Here is a 19,326-nt window from a genome sequence, read left to right as displayed (position 1 = left end):
ATAACCAATGCAGAGGGATAGATATCATTAGTTAGCAGAATTCAATTTCCATGAGATAATAACAAATCAGTTTCTCCGAAGTACAAGTATTCTCCATCAAATCTCTTAAAAAAAAGGAGTGTCCTAGATTGAACTGTTCGTCCTTGATGACACATTGACAGTAAATATAATAACCAGTTTTAGAGGACTGTTCTTTCTAACGTCTTCAATGTGGGTCAAAGGGAAATGCCAAAGTTTAGAGTTGCGTAAAAGCAATTTACGAAGAGCGGAAATGATGTGGTCTTGATATACAGCTCTCTTATTTGTCTCATGTATCTAGACTAGAGGAACGAATTGCTGGCACTTTTTCCAAGCAATTCTCCATTAACATTATTTTGCACCTGAGCTTTTGACAAGTGTTAGGCAACACAGGTTGTGATTCCATTGTCTGATGTGTTCTAAATGCCAGATCAAAGGGGTAATTCCTGTGCTTTAACAATTCATTGCACTGTAGACAGAGGTGACAGCTGAACGTGCGGAACATGAGAACATGTGCTCCCTTAGCCTGGAAGTGAGCCTGGATTGTGGGCAGGGGTGAAGTTTTCCTATTGACTTCAGAAAATCATTCTGGGTCTGCTCCAAAACATGGCAAATGGGGGATCTGAGGTCCTAAAGTTTTTCCTCATAAAACAAAACAGTCATTATCTTAGCCTAGAAATTTGTCCATGTATGTGCAGCCAAGGTGCCCCATGAATATAAAACATCTCAAGCCATATATCTGCAAGGTAACTTCTGAGTGTGCTCAAGATAAACTACTTGAAAAAGGACACTCTTGGTATATGTCCTCAAATTTGATAGAAGTTTCAGAACGAACAGCCAAACTCAGGATCTTCTAAAAATTTTTTATGCTTCAGTTATTTCTTTTTAAGTTTGTCTGATATTGTTTTTGGTCTTTTGAAGCAACAAAAAGTCTAGAATAAGATTTCAGTTCAAGAAACTTCCAGGTCACTTCCTCTGAAAATCCCTTCCTACATGTGGTTACTCACCCAGCGAGACCAGTTTAGTCTCTACCTCAAGGTAACCATCAAATCAGTCTCTAAAAGGGTGAGTCTCAAATGTTCTGGAACCACAGCAGATAAACTGGCTTGAATTTATCTGATTTACTGAGATGAGAGGGATACCTACCCCTCCAGGCACCGAGATAGAAGATTTAAAAATTCTTGACAGCAAAAGGTCATCGACAGTTTTTGAAAGCTCCTCAATCAATTTCACTCTTCTCGGTTCCTTACCTTTGCCAGCAAAATCGTGAGTACAGCTGGGTTATATGAGGGCTGGACAGCACAGTGAAGGCTAGAAGGGACATTTGGGATAACGCAGCGCAACCCCAAATTTCAGAGATTAGGAAACTCAGATCCAAAAAAGGAAGTGATCTGTCCAGGTCAAACAGCTACTACAAGGCCAGTCAGAAACAAAGCTTCGCGGCTCCTATTTCTGCTATTTTTACCATTATAGTAGGCATATTAAAACAGTCCTTATACTTCCTATTGGCTACTGGAACTTAATTAGTACCAATATTTTGTTTATGGACATAGTAAAAAAATAAGGAATCACCTGAAATTATTTTACTAAATTCCAGTGACTATAGTCTTCAGCCTTGAGTTAGTAAATATATGCCTAGGTTCTTTACTATGGGTCAGTTACACATTATGCAGCAATATTTTATAAGGAATTCCCCCAAAAAAGAGATTGACATCAACTATTAATTTTCCTAGAGATGAAAATTTATTAATTTTTGAAAAGTCTGAATGCACATTTCTGCTCAGTTACCTGGTACTGGCAGTATACTAATTTCTCCTTTTGCCAAGAACATAAATATTAAAAGCACAATAAACTAGCCAATAAATGCAATGTAAACTAATGATAGTTAAGCAAACTGTGTTAACCCTTTGCAAAGCATTCATCTCTGAACAGTTCGTAAGTACTAGGATGCTTTCAGAATTCTTGGATCTAAAGGAGAGGAAAGACTAACCCAATGAACATTACCATTGATGATAATTCTGTAACACTAATAGTGAGGCATTAAAAATGGCAATAAAAGATAAATGCAAAATGAATACTCAACAAGAAAATCATTACCTGGCCTGGAACAATAGTATGTGTGAAAAGTTTATTCATTTCCACTAATTTATTGGGAGTGATGTTAAACTTCAGTGCTATAGAGTTCAAGGTGTCCTGACTTCCAGCCTAGAACAATCAAACAAACGAGACTTAACACACAAAGCAAAAAATCCCACAAAATTCCTTTTGATAGACGTTATTTGTGATATGAGTGAATAAAAAAGTAATACATATATCCAGATGTATTATGAAAAAGAGTGAATACATTCTCAGTTCTTAGGGAAAAAAGTTTCAAGTGTTATTCATTTCTGGGCTCCCTTACCTTCAAATTTCACTGTCCACTAATAGACTTCTAAACTTACTTTGGCACAACTTAGGTGTATAGAGTAGAGGACTCTGAGGCATAACATAAAACTGTAAGAAGACAAGAAACAAAACATACACGCATACCACCCACAGGGAAAATGCGGCTATTTTCTCTTTGCGTTTTTCTGCCTATTTTCCTGTCTCTTCACTGCACTATAGGCTCCTGAATGGTGGCCTGTTAATGGTCATCTTCCCCACGGTGCCCGACACAGAGCAGGCACTCAAATATTTGACGAATGAATATGGTGAAAGGCAGGGAAATCTGAAAGAAATTCAGATTAGCTACCAAAATTGTTCACTGTCATTAAAATGACAATTTCCGGGGCTGGCCCAGTGGCACAGTGGTTAAGTTCACACGTTCTGCTTCAGTGGCCCAGGGTTCACTGGTTTGGATCATGGGTGTGGACATGGCACCACTTGGCAAAGCCATGCTGTGGTAGGCGTCCCACATGTAAAGTAGAGGAAGATGGCACGGATGTTAGCTCAGGGCCAGTCTTCCTCAGCAAAAAGAGGAGGATTGGCAGCAGTTAGCTCAGGGATAATTTTCCTCAAAAAAAAAAAGAAAAAGACAATTTCTCGTGGTCAAACAAATTAGAGTTCTTCTCTAAATCTATAAAATTTGTGATATATGTTCCAGGTGTATATGTTTCTTTCCTTCTCTGATAGAGAAGAAACAGGAATAAAGAGGCATTGAGAAGATGAGAAACTTCACAGTCAAAAAGCTCCCCTTAAAAAGAAGTCTGCTCCTGGGGTCAGGTCAATAACCAGGACAGACTCCCTGTCCAGGGTCACTGGATGGAACCTGTTAGTGGGAGGTCCCTCCGGTGAATGTCACTGAGAAGTTCCCATCTACAGCCCTGGGTCAAGATGCGTGGCTGTCCCCATAAGCAGAACTGGCTCCACAGGTGAGCCTTGAATTCGGTGGAGATGTGAGGTGGCTGCAGGAGGTTGTGGACTGACGAAAAGACAGATGTAGAATGAAACTCACCGCTGCCTTTAGCATCAGAAACCCACCAAAGAGGCGAGCTGTGTCAGGCCAAGCAACTTCACAGTTACAATTACACTATACTCACCTCACAGCCTTTTTAGAACAAGTTAGGACATAAATACATATGTTTCTAAAAATCACTGAAATTTAATAACATATGCCCCTACCTCTGGGCAAAACCATCTCTACTAAAATTGGAAAAAAATGTTTCCAAATATATATATTTTCCAATATTATATATTTATATAACATATTCAATTTCAGGGGTTTTCAGGGTTTAGAGTCAGTACAAGACACAGATTGAGAATACACTCTAAAGCCAGACTGTTGGATCTGAATTCCAGATCTGCCACTCGCTAGCTGTGTGACCTTGGGTCATTTGCTTAACTTCTTGGTGTCTCAGTTTCTTCATCCATCAACTCGAGATAATTGTAATTTCTGCTTCATAACACTTACTACATGGCAAACAATCAATAAATTTGCTTCATATTTTTACGAAAAAGCTTGTAGAAGATATTGCATGTAGGAGGTTCAGAGAAGGAGAAAAACTTTAACAATCTAGAGTTATCACCTAAGGATATGACATATTTAGAGAATGAAGCCACAAACGCTGGGAAGGATCCTGGTATCATTCAATGTTTAAAACTAAGCCCGAGTGCTTCAACATCTGCAGCCCCGGAGTCACATAAACAATCTGGTAAGCACCAGCATGGTTCTCTAGACATGAAGTTACGAATCACCTTTTATTTCCAATGACAAGTACACAAAATAACCTGCCAAAGAGAACCAATCTCCAAAACATATAAATCAAACAGTTGGACACAGTTGCATTGCCAACTTCACCACCAGTTCATAGTAATTAATTTGAGGGCTGATTTTTATTCTCACCACGTTGTTTAGTATATCCTATGTGAAGTGTCTCCTAGCAAACAACACTTCTCACTTCTTTAGAGGGGTGTGTGAACCACACTGCTAGATACACACGTGGCTTTAGAATTAATATGTTGTTAATAATAAATAATCCGACACTTCCTGAGGGCCTGCAATGAGGTAAGACACTGCATACGTGTAACGGGGTCAACAACATATTGTAAACAGTGGTAATGTGAGATATATAATCACCCAAAGCCTTTCTGGAAAGGACGAGGCCTATAAGCCACAGAAAGACACCTAGAGATGTTCACAGAACACCGAGCATGAAAGCCTGTGCCAGGGCTCTTCAACACATCTCTACAGAGGCGTGGAGAAGATTCACATTCCAGAAGAAATGCCAGGGAGGGATCAGCTCTTGCATTTTGCCTTACACAGAGCTGGCATGGCACACAAATAATGAGTATAAAATAAATACACATTATGAAAACATGACCAGGCAATGGCAATAGCATTTAATTTCTTCTTAGAAGTCAGAGGACACTTCTCAACAAAGCTATCTCAGAGTGAATTAAAACAGATCCATAACTGAGTGCTGTTTTCTGCCAGGCCTAGGATAAAGACACAGCTCCTGGCCTCCAGGAGCTCATGTGCAGTGTGAGAGATGAGCAAACGGCACACAGTGTGGAGGTGCAGCAATGGACACATACATACCACTATTCATCTATTGATCCAACAATGCAGAGTTGACCGCCTGCAAGGCACCAGAAATACAATGGTGACCAAAAAGGGGTCTACTCTCTATCCAAGGATATGTGAATTAAGGTACAAGATAAACATTAAAATAACAATCACACTAGTGAATCTATAATGTTAAAGTTAGATAAAGGATGTAAAGGAACATGATTCTAGAGAGAGTGAAATGAAGGGATGTGGCCTAGACTTACCAAGTGGTCACACAGGTAAGACTGAACATGGAGAGTTATGGGAAGACGTCAAATATAAGGCTCTGGCTTGTAGAAATGTATGGATGATAGAGCCATTGCTTCTTGAAAAAGGACCAATTGTGGGGGTCTAAGTACATATGTTGAGTAGGCAACTAAATCTATGGTTTTGAAACTCAAAAGCAACGTACGGGATATAGACCTAAAATAGGTGGTCATTGGCACGTCAAAGATAATTCAAGTCACAGGTTTATATGAGCTTGTCTGGGGACAAAATACGAAGGAAAGAGAAATGACCGAGAACAGGTCTTAAGAAGCTTCTTTATTTAACAGGTATACAAGAGGAACGCAGCTAAGGGGCAGGATGTGTCAGGGAGAAACATTGTGTAAATCTAGTAATATTAACAAACATTCATACCATCCTGTTTATACTTACAGTGTATTCCATAGTACCATGGGGCTTCTGAACCACCATTTTCTTCTCTTTTTTATCATGTGTTTTGTTTTGATTGTCATCTGAAGAACAAAATGCACGTAAATGAATAATTTCTTTTTCAGGAATTGAGGATAGGTAATCTATAGTTAGATTTCAAACTGACTTAAAAAAAAAGACACTAATAGAAAAACATACTAACGGCACAAATAGACCACATTCACAAAAACATACTGTTTGTCAATGAACACTTGAATAAAGGATTAATGTTAACCATAACCAAACAGTACAAGTAACAGTGAGGTAATGTTTTACAGTTATTAAAAACAATAGTTTAAATGATAATGTACAATGACGATGAAAGAGTAAAACTAGTGCAGTCATGATATAAATGATGCATAAGGTAAATCAGTACAGCCCTTTTAGAAAGCGATTTGTGAAAATGTAACAATAATCATAAGAATTTTCATTCTTTGACTCAGTCAGCCTTCATTTAGGAATCTGTCCTAAGAAAAAATCTAAAAGGAGAAAAATGCTGCATGTCACAGCATATAGTTATTATAACACTACTTAGAATAAAACTTGGAAAGACCTATATGTCCAACAAGATATTAAGTTGAACTACAGATTTTATAGATCAAAAATGGTCGACCTTTGGCAGCTGCAGGTGATTCAACCTATTCATCATGGTTAAATACATCTTGATATATCAAGCCAAATATTAAAAACTAGAGAGACAGGGGCTGGCCCCATGGCCGAGTGGTTAAGTTCGCGTGCTCCACTGCAGGCGGCCCAGTGTTTCGTCAGTTCGAATCCTGGGTGCGGACATGGCACCGCTCCTCGAGCCATGCTGAGGCGGCATCCCACATGCCACAACTAGAAGGACCCACAACTAAGAACACACAACTATGTTCTTGGGGGCTTTGGGGAGAAAAAGAGAAAAAAAAAAACTAGAGAGATATATTGCAATGGATAAGAATATAAGTGACAAAAAGAATATAAAATCGATTTAACTAAGAAAAGATGCTCTAACTTGTATGTGATCAGAAAATTGAAAATTAAAGAGAGTTTAGAACATGGTGATGTAGGAAGATCCAGAGCTCACCTCCACCCACGGACACAACAAACCTACAACTACCTGTGGAACAATTTCCTCTGAGAGAGATCTGGAAACTGGATGAAAAGAACCTCTATAACAAGGGACAACACAGAGAAGGGTACAAGAGGCAGAGATACAGCCCTGCTGAGGAAAAAATTACACCCTACTCACAGCACTTCACAGTTGGGAGTGATCTCAAAGGTAGGGAGCTCTACCTGGAGATACAGGGGATTTGAGCTCCACATTAGGCACGCCAGCCCTTAGATCCAGCTACAAGAGAGATGAGATCCCCAAATACCTGGCTTTGAAAACCAACCAGGAATATATCCAGGAAAACTATATAACTTCAGGGAAAGAAAAACCTGCACTTAAAGGGCCCAAGCAAAGACTCACTCAACCCAGAAATCAGGACAAGAACACCAGATAGAAAAGTGCACAGCCCATTGGTAAGAGACTCACTTACTAAGCTCGGAGCACATTCCAGAGAGGCAGGAGATGGCTGGGCTCACTTCCCAGGGACTGACACACTGGTGGCAGCCATTATTGTGACCTTGTTCAGCCATGCTGACACAGATGCTGGCAGGTACCAATGGAATTCTTCCTCTAGCCTTTTAGCGCAGGTGCCTGCTCTGCCTAATAGAGCACCAGAGGCAATCAAGCGCAGCCAGCAGCACAGGCAGCCTGTCCTAGGGACCGGCTCCACCCACCAGCGAACCTGTAGCACACTTGCACCACTGGGCCTAGCAAACAGCCACAAAAGGGATCTACTCTGCCTACCAACGTGCCTGAAACAGTTGCATGCCGCTGCACCGAGGGCCTGCCCCACCCATCAGTGCACCTGAAGGCAGCAGTGCACCACCAGGCTGCATAGCCAGTCCATGCTGGAGGCCTGCCCCACCTAACAGCAAGCTAACAACAGCCACATGCCATGCAGTTAGCCTCACTGGCAGTCTGCCCTGCGCCACCACACCCAAGGCAGCTGAGCAATGCCACTGCCAGGCTGTACAGCGAGTCACACCAGGGGTCTGCAGCAATTGTGTACCCACAGGCCTAATAATCAGGCACATTAGGGGCCTGAGTCATTCACCAGCAAACCTGCAGTAGTTGTGTGCTACCAGACCTTGGAGCCAGCCATGCCGGAGGCTTACCCAACCCAATAATGAGCCAGTAGCAGCCAGACATAGCCGGGCTTCACAACCAGCCAGCCTAGGGGCCAGCCCAGCCTACTTGCATACCTGCAGCAATAGCAGCCCTGCAACAACACACACACACACACACAGGGCACACACAGCCCACACAGGGCACACCCCGGGAGCATTTGGCATGGGTGATGAGAGGTAAGCATGCTCCTGAGCCCCATAAGACATCTCCTATATAAGGCCAAATCTCTAAGATTGGAAGACAAAACTGATCTAAGTAATACCTGGAAATAAGCACAGAGAAGGAGGCAAAATGAGGATCCAAAAGAATATGTTCCAAATAAAAAAAAGGACAGACCTTCAGAAAAAAGACTAAATGAAACAGAGAAAAACAATCTACCTGAGAAAGAGTACATACTAGTGGTCATAAGGATACTTACTGAACTGGGGCGAAAAATAGATGAACACAGTGAGAACTTCAACAAAGAATTAGAAAATATAAAAAAGAACCAATCAGAGCTGAAGAATACAATAATGGAAATGAAAAATTTACTAGGAGGAATCAACAGCAGAGTACATGACACAGAACAGATCAGAGATCTGGACAGAGTAGAGGAAATCACCCAAGCTAAATAGAAAAAAGAATTAAAAACAACAAGGACAGTCTAAGGGGTCTCTGGGACAACATCAAGCCTACTAACATCCAGAGTATAGGTGTCCCAGAAGGAGAAGAGAGAAAGAGGCAGAGAAATTATTTGAAAAAATAATAGCTGAAAACTTCCTTAACCTGGGGAAGGAAACAGACATCCAGGTACAGGAAGCATGGAGAGTACCAAACAAGATGAACCCAGAGAGGCCCACACCAAGACACATTATAATTAAAACATCAAGAATTAAAGAGAGAATCCTAAAAGCTACAAGAGAAAAGCAACAAGTTACATACAAAGGAAACCCATAAGGCTATCAGCTGACTTCAATAGAAACCTTAAGGGCAAGAAGGGAGTGGCATGATATATTCAAAGTGCTGAAAGGAAAAAACCTACAACCAAGAATACTCTACCCAGCAAGCTTATCATCCAGAATGAAAGGAGAGAGAGAGTGCTCTAGAAAAGCAAAAACTAAAGGAGTTCATCACCACTAAACCATCCTTATGAAAAATGTTAAAGGGACTTATTTAAGTGGAAAAGAAAAGGCCACAAATAGGAAAAAGAAAATTATCAAAGAAAAAAGATCACTGGTAAAGCAAATATACAGTAAAGTGTATATAGTAAAGTGGATCAACCAACTATAAAGCTAGTATGAAGGTCAAAAAACAAAAGCATTAAAACCATCTATATTTATGATAAGAAGTTAAGGGACACACAAAATTAAAAGGCAATATATGATGTCAAAAACATGAAACATAGCGGAGGGGAGAGTAAAAGTGTAGGGCTTTTAGTATGACGTTGAACTTAAGAAACCATTAACTTAATACAGATTGCTATTTACATAGGTTATTATATATGAACCTCATGGTAACCACAAACCAAAAACCTATAATAACACAAAAAATAAAGAGAAAGGATTATGAGGATACTATAAAAAGCTATACACCAAAGACCATCATCAAATCACAAGGGAAGAGAACAAGAGAAAAAGAAAGGAACAGAAAAGAGGAACTACAAAAACATCCAGAAAAAAAGTAACAAAATGGCAATAAGTTCATATTTATCAATAGTTATTTAAATGTAAATGGACTAAATGCTCCAATCAAAAGACAGAGTGGCTCTCATCATCACTAATCATCAGGGAAATGCAAATCAAAACTACACTAAGATACCACCTTACACCTGTTAGAATGGCAAAAATATCCAAAACCAAGAGTGACAAATGTTGGAGAGGCTGTGGAGAAAAGGGAACCCTCATACACTGCTGGTGGGAATGCAAACTGGTGCAGCCACTATGGAAAACACTATGGAGAGTCCTCAAAAAGTTAAGAATAGAAATACCTTATAACCCAGCCATCCCACTACTGGGTATCTATCCTAAGAACCTGAAATCAGCAATTCTAAAAGTTCCATGCACCCCTATGTTCATCGGAGCATTAGTCACAATAGCCAAGTCATGCAACCAACCTAAGTGTCCAGCAACTGATGATTGGATAAAGATGTGGTATATATATACAATGGAATACTACTCAGCCATAAAAAAGGACAAAGTCGTCCCATTCACAACAACACGGATAGACCTTGAGGGTATTATGCTGAGTGAAATAAGCCAGAGAGAGAAAGATGAACTCTGTATGACTCCACTAGTAGGTGGTAGTTAACATATGGACAAAGAGAACTGATCAGTGGTTGCCAGGGGAAAGGGTGGTGGGGGCAGGGCACTAGGGGTGAAGTGGTGTGCCTACAACATGACTAATAATGTTGTACAACTGTAATTTCACAAGGATGTTAACTTTCATAACCTTAATAAAATAAAAAAAAAAGACAGAGTGGCTGAATGGATTAAAAAAATAAGACCCGTATATATGCTGCATACAAGAGGCACATTTCAGACCTAAAGACACTCAAAGACTGAAAGTGAAGAGATGGAAGAGGATAGTCCATGCAAATGGAAATGAAAAGAAAGCTGGGGTAGTAATACTTACATCAGACAAAGTAGACTTTAAAACAAAAACTGCAGCAAGAGACAAAGAAGGGCACCACATAATGATAAAGGGACCAATCTAAAGAGGACATAACACTTATAAATATCTACACGCCCAACATAGGAGCACCTAAATACATAACTCAAATATCAATAGACACAAAAGGAGAAATAGACAGTAACACAACAATAGTAGGAAACTTTAACACCCCATTTAAATCAATGGATAGATCATCCAGACAGAAGATAATAAGGAAAAACTGGCCTTAAATGACACATTAGACCAGATGGATTTAATAGATATATACAGAACGTGCCATCCGAAAACTAAGGAATACACATTCTTTTTGAATGCGCATGGAACATTCTCCAGGACAGATGACATATCAGGCCACAAAACAAGTCTCAATAAATTTAAGAAGACTGAAATCATATCAAGCATCTTTTATGATCACAACAGTATGAAACTAGAAATCAACTATAAGAAAAAAAGTCAGAAAAGTCACAAATACATGGAGATTTTAAAAACTTGCTACTGAATAACTACTGGGTCAAAACATAAATCAAAGGAGAAATAAAAAAATACCTAGAGACAAATGAAAATGAAAATTCGACATACCAAAACCTAGGGGATACAGCAAAAGCAGTACTAAGATGGAAGTTTATAACAGTACAGGCCTACCTTAATAAACAAGAAAAATCTCAAATAAACAACTGAACGGTAGATCTAAAGGAACTGGAAAAAGAAGAACAAACAAAGCCCAAAATCAGAAGAAGGAAGGAAATAATAAAAATCAGAGTAGAAATACATGAAATAGAGACTAAAGAAACAATAGAAAAAAATTAATGAAACTGAGAGCTGGTTCTTTGGAAAGATGAACAAAATTGACAAACCTCTAGCTAGACTCCTCAAGAAAAAAAAAGAGAGATGGCTTAAATAAATAAAATCAGAAGTGAAAGAGGAGAAATTACAATGGAGACCACAGAAATACAAAGGATTATAAGAGAATACTAGACACCAACAAATTGGATAATCTAGAAGAAATGGATAAATTTTGAGAATCATACAACCTTCCAAAACCAAATCAAGAAGAAATAGAGACTCCAAATAGACCAATCACTAATAAGAAGATTGAAACAGTAATCAAAAACTTCCCAAGAAAGAATAGTCCAGGACCAGATGGCTTTCCTGGTGAATTCCTCCAAACGTTCAAAGAAGATTTAAGGGGCCAGCCCAGTGGTGTAGTGGTTAAGTTCATGTGCTTCTCTTCAGCAGCCAGGGGTTTCCGGGTTCAGATCTTTGGCATGGACCCACACACTGCTCATCAAGCCATGCTGTGGTGGCATCCCACATACAAACTAGAGGAAGATCAGCACAGATGTTAGCTCAGCAACAATCTTCCTCAAGCAAAAAAAGAGGAAGATTGGCAACAGATATTAGGTCAGGGTCAATATTCCTCACTCTCAAAAAATAAAAATAAAAGTAAAGAAGATTTATTATCCTTCTCCAACTCTTCCAAAAAACTGAAGTGGAGGGAATGCTTTCTAACTCATTTTACGTGGCCAATATTATCCTGATACCAAAACCAGACAAAGACAATACAAAAAAAGAAAATTACAGGCCAGTATTGCTGATGAAAATACACGTAAAAATCCTCAACAAAATATTAGCAAATTGAATATAATAATACATTAAAAGGATCGTACACTACGATCAAGTGGGTTTCATTCCAGTGATGCAGGGAAGGTTCAACACCCATAAATCAATCAACACGATACACTACATTTGCAAAATGAATAAAAATCACATGATCATCTAAATAGATGCAGAGAAAGCATTCAACAAGACTCAGCATTGATTATGATAAAAACTGAATAAAATGGGTATAGAAGGAAAGCACCTCAACATAAGAAAGGCCATATATGACAAACCTACAGCCACCATCATACTCAACAGTGAAAAACTGAAAGCTATTGCTCTAAGAACAGGAACCAGACAAAGATGCCCACTTTCACTACTCTTATTCAATACAGTATTTAAAGTCTTAGCCAGAGCAATTAGGCAAGAAAAACAAATAAAAGGGATTCAAATTGGAAAGGAAGAAGTAAAATTGTCATTATTTGCAGATGACATGATTTTCTACATAGAAAACCCTAAAGAACTCACCAAAGAACTATTAGAAATAATAAATGAATACAGCAAAGTCACACAGTACAAAATCAACATACACAAGTCAGGAGCATTTCTATATACAAACAACAAAACAGCAGACAGAGAAATCAAGAATATAATCTCATTTACAATCGTAATAAAAAGAATAAAACACCTAGGAATAAATTTAACCAAGGAGGTGAAAGACCTATACACTGAAAACAATGAGACATTGTTGAAAGAAATCAAAGAAGACACAAAGAAATGGAAAGATGTTCCATGCTCATGGATTAGCCAAATTAACATAGTTAAAATGTTCACACTACCTAAAGGAATCTACAGATTCAAGGTAATCCCTATCAAAGTCCCAATGACATTTTTCACAGAAATAGAACAAAGAATCCTAAAATTTATGTGGAACAACCAAAGACCCCAAATAGCCAAATCAATCCTGAGAAAAAAAGAACAAAGCTGGAGGCATCACAATTCCTGATTTCAAAGTATACTAAAGCTGTAGTAATCAAAACAGCATAGTACTGGCACAAAAACAGACGCACAGATCAATGGAACAGAATTGAAAGCTCACAAATAAAACCACATATTTACGGACAGCTAATTTTTGACAAAGAGGCCAAGAAGATGCAATGGAGAAGGGAAGGTCTCTTCAATAAATGGTGCTGGGAAAACCCGACAGTCACATGCCAAAGAATGAAAGTAGACTGCTATCTTACACCATACATAAAAACTAACTCAGAATGGATTAAAGCCTTGAACATAAAACCATAAAACTCCTAGAAGAAAACAAAAGCAGAATGCTCTTTGACATCAGTTTTAGCAGTATCTTTTTGAATATGTCTCTTCAGGCAAGAGAAACAAAAGAAAAACAAATGGGACTACATCAAATGAAAAAGCTTCTGCATGGCAAAAGAAACCATCAACAAAAAGAAAAGACAACCTACCAACTGGGAGAAGATCTTTGCAAATCATATATCTGGTAAGGGATTAATATCCAAAATACATAAAGAACTCATACAACTCAACAACAACAAAAAACCGACAACCCAATTAAAAAATCGGCAGAGGATCTGAACACATATATTTTCATAGAAGATATACAGACGCACAACAGGCGCATGATCAAGAAGTTCAACATCACTAATTCTGGGGGAAAATGCAAATCAAAACCATGATGAGATACCATCTCAGGCCCATCAAAATGGCTATTATTAAAAAGACAAGAAATAAGCGTTGGAGAGGATGTGGAGAAAAGGGAAGCCTCATATGCTCCTGGTGGGAAGGTAAACTGTGCAGCCACTATGGAAAACAGTATGGAGATTCTTCAAAAAATTAAAAATAGAACTACATATGATCCAGTAATTCCATTTCTGGGTATTTATCCAAAGAACACAAAAACACTAATTTGAAAAGATATATGCACCCCATGTTCACTGCAGTATTATTCACAATAACCAAGACTTGGAAACCACCTATGTGTCCATCAATAGACAAATGGATAAAGAAGATGTGGTATGTACACAATTGAATACTACTCAGCTATAAAAAAGATGAAACCTTGCCATTTGTGACAACATGGATGGACCTTGAGGGTATCACGCTAAGTAAAGTAAGTCAGACAGAGAAAGATAATTACTGTATGATTTTACTCATATGTCGAAGATAAAACAACAACAACAACAAACACATAGATAGAGGGAATAGACTGGTGATTACCAGAGAGAAGGGGGGGTGAGGGGAGGGCGAAAGGGGGAAAAGGGAAAATTTGTACGGTGATGGATGGCAACTAGTCTTTTGGTGGTGAACATGATGTAATCTATACAGAAGTCGAAATATAATAATGTACACCTGAAATTTATATGTTATAAACTAATGTGACAAAAAAAGAAGAAAATTGCAAATTAAGAAGGTATTATTGTACACCTATTAGCACAGCGAAAATCAGAAAGCTGGATAATACGTGTTGGCAGAGATGTGAAGTGCTACTGAGAATGTAAACTGGTACAGCCGTTCCAGCAAATAAGTATATATAGCCCGTATGAGTCAGCAATCTAACTCACAGACATACATCCTCTCCCAGGAGGAATACACTTCATGTACATTCACCAAGTCACCTGCTTGAGGAGGTGCATCACAGCATCATCTGTGGCAGTGAGGAGCTGGATGGTAAGCAAAATGTGGTAGATATGCTCTGAGATTCTAGGCAGTAATTAGAAATAACGAGCCAGAATATACACAGCAACATGCTTACATCAAGAGAAACAGAAATGGATGTACAGACTATCATTACAAATATTTAAAATAGATGCGCACATTTTTCAAGACCATATACAAATAGAAGCCTATATACACTGAACACAACAGAATAGAATGGGGGAGAGAAATGGGAGAGGGGAATGAGGATAAAAGGGAATTAATGAATAAATAACAGGGAGCCCAGCTCTGACCAGTGATGACATGCCATGAACTGAGAAGTATGATTAACTCAGCCCCTTACATCTGAGGTCCCACGTCCCCACATACACACAGATCAACAATATCATTTCATCTATACAACAAATACAGGTGTACGAGACAAGAACTGGAAGGTAACACAGAAACAGGAAAACAGTTAATTCACATGGGATTTATCTGACTTTTAAATATTTCCTTTACATTATTTAAAAGTAAAAACCAAGAAAAAAAAAATAGGTGCTGCTATTGAGTCCTTTTCTAGACATCGTATGTCCCATCAGATCCATACATAGAACCAAAGGACTATACAAAATGACCTCCCTACCTTCAGGCGGCCACATCTAAATTCCTTCAGGATGAGGCTACTGCCTGTGTTTTAGATCTCCAGATCCTGTAGATCGGGAGAGTCCACACAGCCTATTGAAAAACCCAACCATCGCATTTTACAACTCTTATGACCTCACTGGTGTTCACTCCTTTGAATGTCTCAGCTCTGCTCCCTTTGTCCCGCAATCCTGCCCTTCCCATTGTCGCCATAAACAGCTGTCACTTGGGTGCTCTTGCTTTGAGAACAGTCTCTTCACTTCCTTTTGTAGGTGCTTCCTATTTCTAGAGCCTAAGCTTCCTCTTCTCATGGTGGCAGCTTGTGGTCCACACCCTTCTATAAGCTGTGCATAATTATCTCTGGTCCCAGTGGGAGCACTGTGACAAGCAAGCAAATTGTGAGTTTCCATATTGCTCGGCTGCAAAGGAAAAACAGGTGCCGGCAGAACCTTTCAGGATAAACTTAACTATGTATACCTGAATTAGTACAAAAATTACATTACTTTCCTTTGGCCCAGGTGGGTAGGCCAGACAAATCTCATAGCAATATTACTAAAAGAAAAAAAAAAAGCCTTCCCTCCAGAGTCTAAGATTTTGAAATTCTTGAGGTAAGGACCATGAATGATGTACCTACCCATCTTTGAAAGCCTTGTGCCTTAATATGATAGCCAGTGTATATACTTAAATAAACTTCCTAATATAGATCCGTGAGCCTGATGAATTTGATTGCGGCCAACATTTTCACTGATAGAACATCATACTGGAAAAATCACATGAACCTATCAAAGTCACAAATGGAACACTACGCTTTACAGTTGACTCAATAGAGAAAGCAGAGAGGTCACCGGCACATTCTAAATCCTAATTGTCTTCATGTCATTATACCACAAGGTAAGCTTTCATATTGCTTTCTAAATATTTTTTTGCAGTAAGTTTGAGACTATGTGTCTCAGTAAATGAAGTCTTGTATACCTTACCCAGACAGGTTCCGCAGCACATAGTCCACAGAGCACTGGAGAAGTTTCTGGCCCTGAAGAGAGCTGGGAAGAGACCCAAGCTGCCTGGGGAAAGGGCTTCTTGGCCGCGCTTCAGGATGGTGCTCCCCCTCCAGTGTTTCAGGCGAGTACCCATGACCATCCCCAAGGGTGGAACTATCTCCCAGCGACACTGACACCTCAACTTCCAGCTTCAGGCCTCCTCAGACCTTTATACCTACCCAAATTCTGACCCTCTTGCTCATGGGAATGTGAAGCAAATGATGTAAGAGTATGTACTGCCGGAGGGGAAAGCTGGCCAGGTGTCCTCAGAAAACATTCAGAGCAAAGTCATCGAACCTCCTACCTGCTCCACCTCTGAAAAGAAGGCTTCAGATTTGGTTGTTCCCAGTGCAATAAGAAAGTAACTGTGACAAAAGCGACCAAAACCCTGGAGAAATGAAACACAGACCCTTTAGCCTAGCCCATTCTCGTTTCTCAAATCCTGGAAGGTAAGGGCTGAAATGGGGTGGGGGGACCTATGTTGACCTCAATCCAGGTGGATCTGGTACCCTGCCTCCTCCCTCTCACCCCATACGAGGGCCAGGAGTGCCTGGAACACAGGCTCTCGGCTCCCACATCCCAGGAGAGCCTAGATACACCTTTACTGAAAGAAGACTCCTCTCTCTCCAAGCACTGGGGCTAAAAGAGGCTGATGTTCAGGACGGTGTCTGGGGCCTGGAGGGCCATAAAGGCTAGATGTGAAGGAATCCTTTGCAGTGGTCATCTGTGACGTCTCAGACACGGTTACAACTGCCAAGGTGTGAATCAATTTTAAGAGAAGATCTGAGGTTTGAGGACAGAACCTGAGGAAGGATTTGACGTGGGGAGTGAACAGAACTGATGGCAGCGGGGTGGGGGGCGGGGGGGGGGGCGCGGCGGGGAGGTGATTACAAAGACAGGAAAATGAGGAGTGTAATGTCACAGTGGCCACGGAAAACAACACTGCCGAATGCTTCACAGAGAATGAGAGACGGAAACCTGGAAATGGATAACTGGGAGGTCACAGAGTCCTGAGGCGAAAAGTGGAGGGATCTCAAGATAGATGGTGTTAACTCTATCAGTAAAGGAGGGAAACGTCATTCGCTAAAATGTAATGGGGTGAAGACAGGATCGGGGGCTTGAGGGATTGTAGATTTTGGAAGAGTTACTATGGCAAAGATAGGGTTTCAATAATGTGACTACTGAAAGGAGCAGTAAGGATTCACCCAGGGGTGGGGCTCAACACCAGGGTGACAGACCATGTAAGGAGCAAGCAAACCCCCTGCTGTAACGGCCGCCTGTGGGGTTTACGACACGCGAGCAGGGCACTGAAGTCAGAGCAATGGCGGGCGAGGCACGGGGATGCTGGAGTCAGGAGAATGGCAGGGCGATTAATTTCCTATTGCTACCGTAACATTGCCACAAATTTAGTGGCTCAAATTAAAAATAAACACAAATTTATTATCTTACAGTTCTGTAGGTTCCAAGTCTGATACGGGTCTCACTGGGCTAAAATCAAGGTGTCAACAGGCAGTTCCCTCTGGAAGTTCTAGGGAAGATTCCTTGCCTTTTCTGGCTCCTAGAAGTAGGCTGCTTTCCTTGGCTCAAGGTCCCTTCCTCCACCTGCAAAGCCAGCAACACCAAGCCGAATCCTCTCATGCCACCAGTTCTCTGTGCTGGGCGGGGGAGGGGCTGGTTAAGGAAGGCAGCACTGGCTAGATGTGCTGGTTCTGAGGAAAACCAGCAAGAATGATACAATACCAACGTCTTTCAAACCTGAGCATCTAGCTCCTCTCATTGACCACTGGGGACCGGCTGAAGGCAGGACAATGGACGTTATTCATTATTGTACTTGAAAACAGAAACAAAAGACACCTGGGAATCCCCTGCTCTTGATTCCATAATCTCCACATAGATATAGGAAGGACAGAAAAGACAGTATGTTGCCTTTCTTTCTGTTATCAATGATCTGAACAAGTACAAACAGAACTTTGAAAACCATCAGGTTTTCAAATTACATCAAGACCAATTCTGCACTGGCCTTACACTTACTTGAGGGGTGTGTCCCCCCTTCTTTGCTTACTCCCTTGACCAACCCATTCTCCCCACTCCTTCTGTCTCTATCATAAGATCACCGCATGGGGTACAGGAGGCTGACAGCACAGGACCCCCCACACCTTGTCTAAAGAGGGAGGATGCTTTCCATGGAATCTAAATGAGGGGGATTTGGAGAAGCAAAAATTGTCTATGTCTCTCTAGATCTTTTTAAGAAAGGGGCATCCTGACTTATAAACAGAATTTGTTTCCAATGACAGGCATATCCCCATACTGGGAACTGGTGCATTTGGCTATGACAGTTTGATGACATTAATCATAAAATCAGGTCATGTGGCACCTCTCTTATGTCACCAAACATTTTTCCAATTACAATTTGGTTCTGGGGTCAAAATGAACTGGGTTCAACTAGCAACCCTGACATATTCTCACAGCTGTGTGATGCTAACCAAGTTACTTGAAATCTTTGTGCCTCCATTTCCTTCTCTGTAAAATTAAGAACTATCTCATAATGTTGTTCAAAAGATTAAATGAGATGATGGATACAGTGTTTATCTCAGAGCCTGGCACAGAGTAAGTGCTTAAAAATTCCATTATTAACAATAATTCAGTCAACATAAGTAAATAGCTATTTGAATAGAGTTGAGTGTTAAAAGAATTATAAACCATAAGCAAAAAGCTTTCATTCCAGAAATACAGGATATAACATTAATATGATAGATGAATATAAATTGTTTGAAGGA

At 40.1% G+C, this 19,326-nt stretch overlaps 1 protein-coding gene across 15 annotated transcripts in view; it reads right to left on the bottom strand.

Moving 5' to 3' along the window:
- Window positions 1–19,326, bottom strand: part of NCOA7 (nuclear receptor coactivator 7) — a 147,062-nt gene that overhangs the window by 48,730 nt on the left and 79,006 nt on the right. For all 15 annotated transcript variants that reach the window (XM_070557004.1, XM_070556998.1, XM_070556995.1 and 12 more), the window contains 2 exons: window positions 5,702–5,781; window positions 2,116–2,223 (listed from right to left, as the gene is read on the bottom strand). In XM_070557004.1, coding sequence (XP_070413105.1) covers window positions 2,116–2,223; window positions 5,702–5,781 — 188 coding nt within the window. The remainder of the gene's footprint in view (window positions 1–2,115; window positions 2,224–5,701; window positions 5,782–19,326) is intronic.

This window comes from Equus przewalskii, chromosome 9 (assembly GCF_037783145.1).
Source record: "Equus przewalskii isolate Varuska chromosome 9, EquPr2, whole genome shotgun sequence".
In the NCBI taxonomy this organism is placed as follows: Eukaryota; Metazoa; Chordata; class Mammalia; order Perissodactyla; family Equidae; genus Equus; species Equus przewalskii.
Note: the sequence above shows the minus strand (reverse complement) of the source record. Positions and strands in the feature narration are given on the sequence as shown.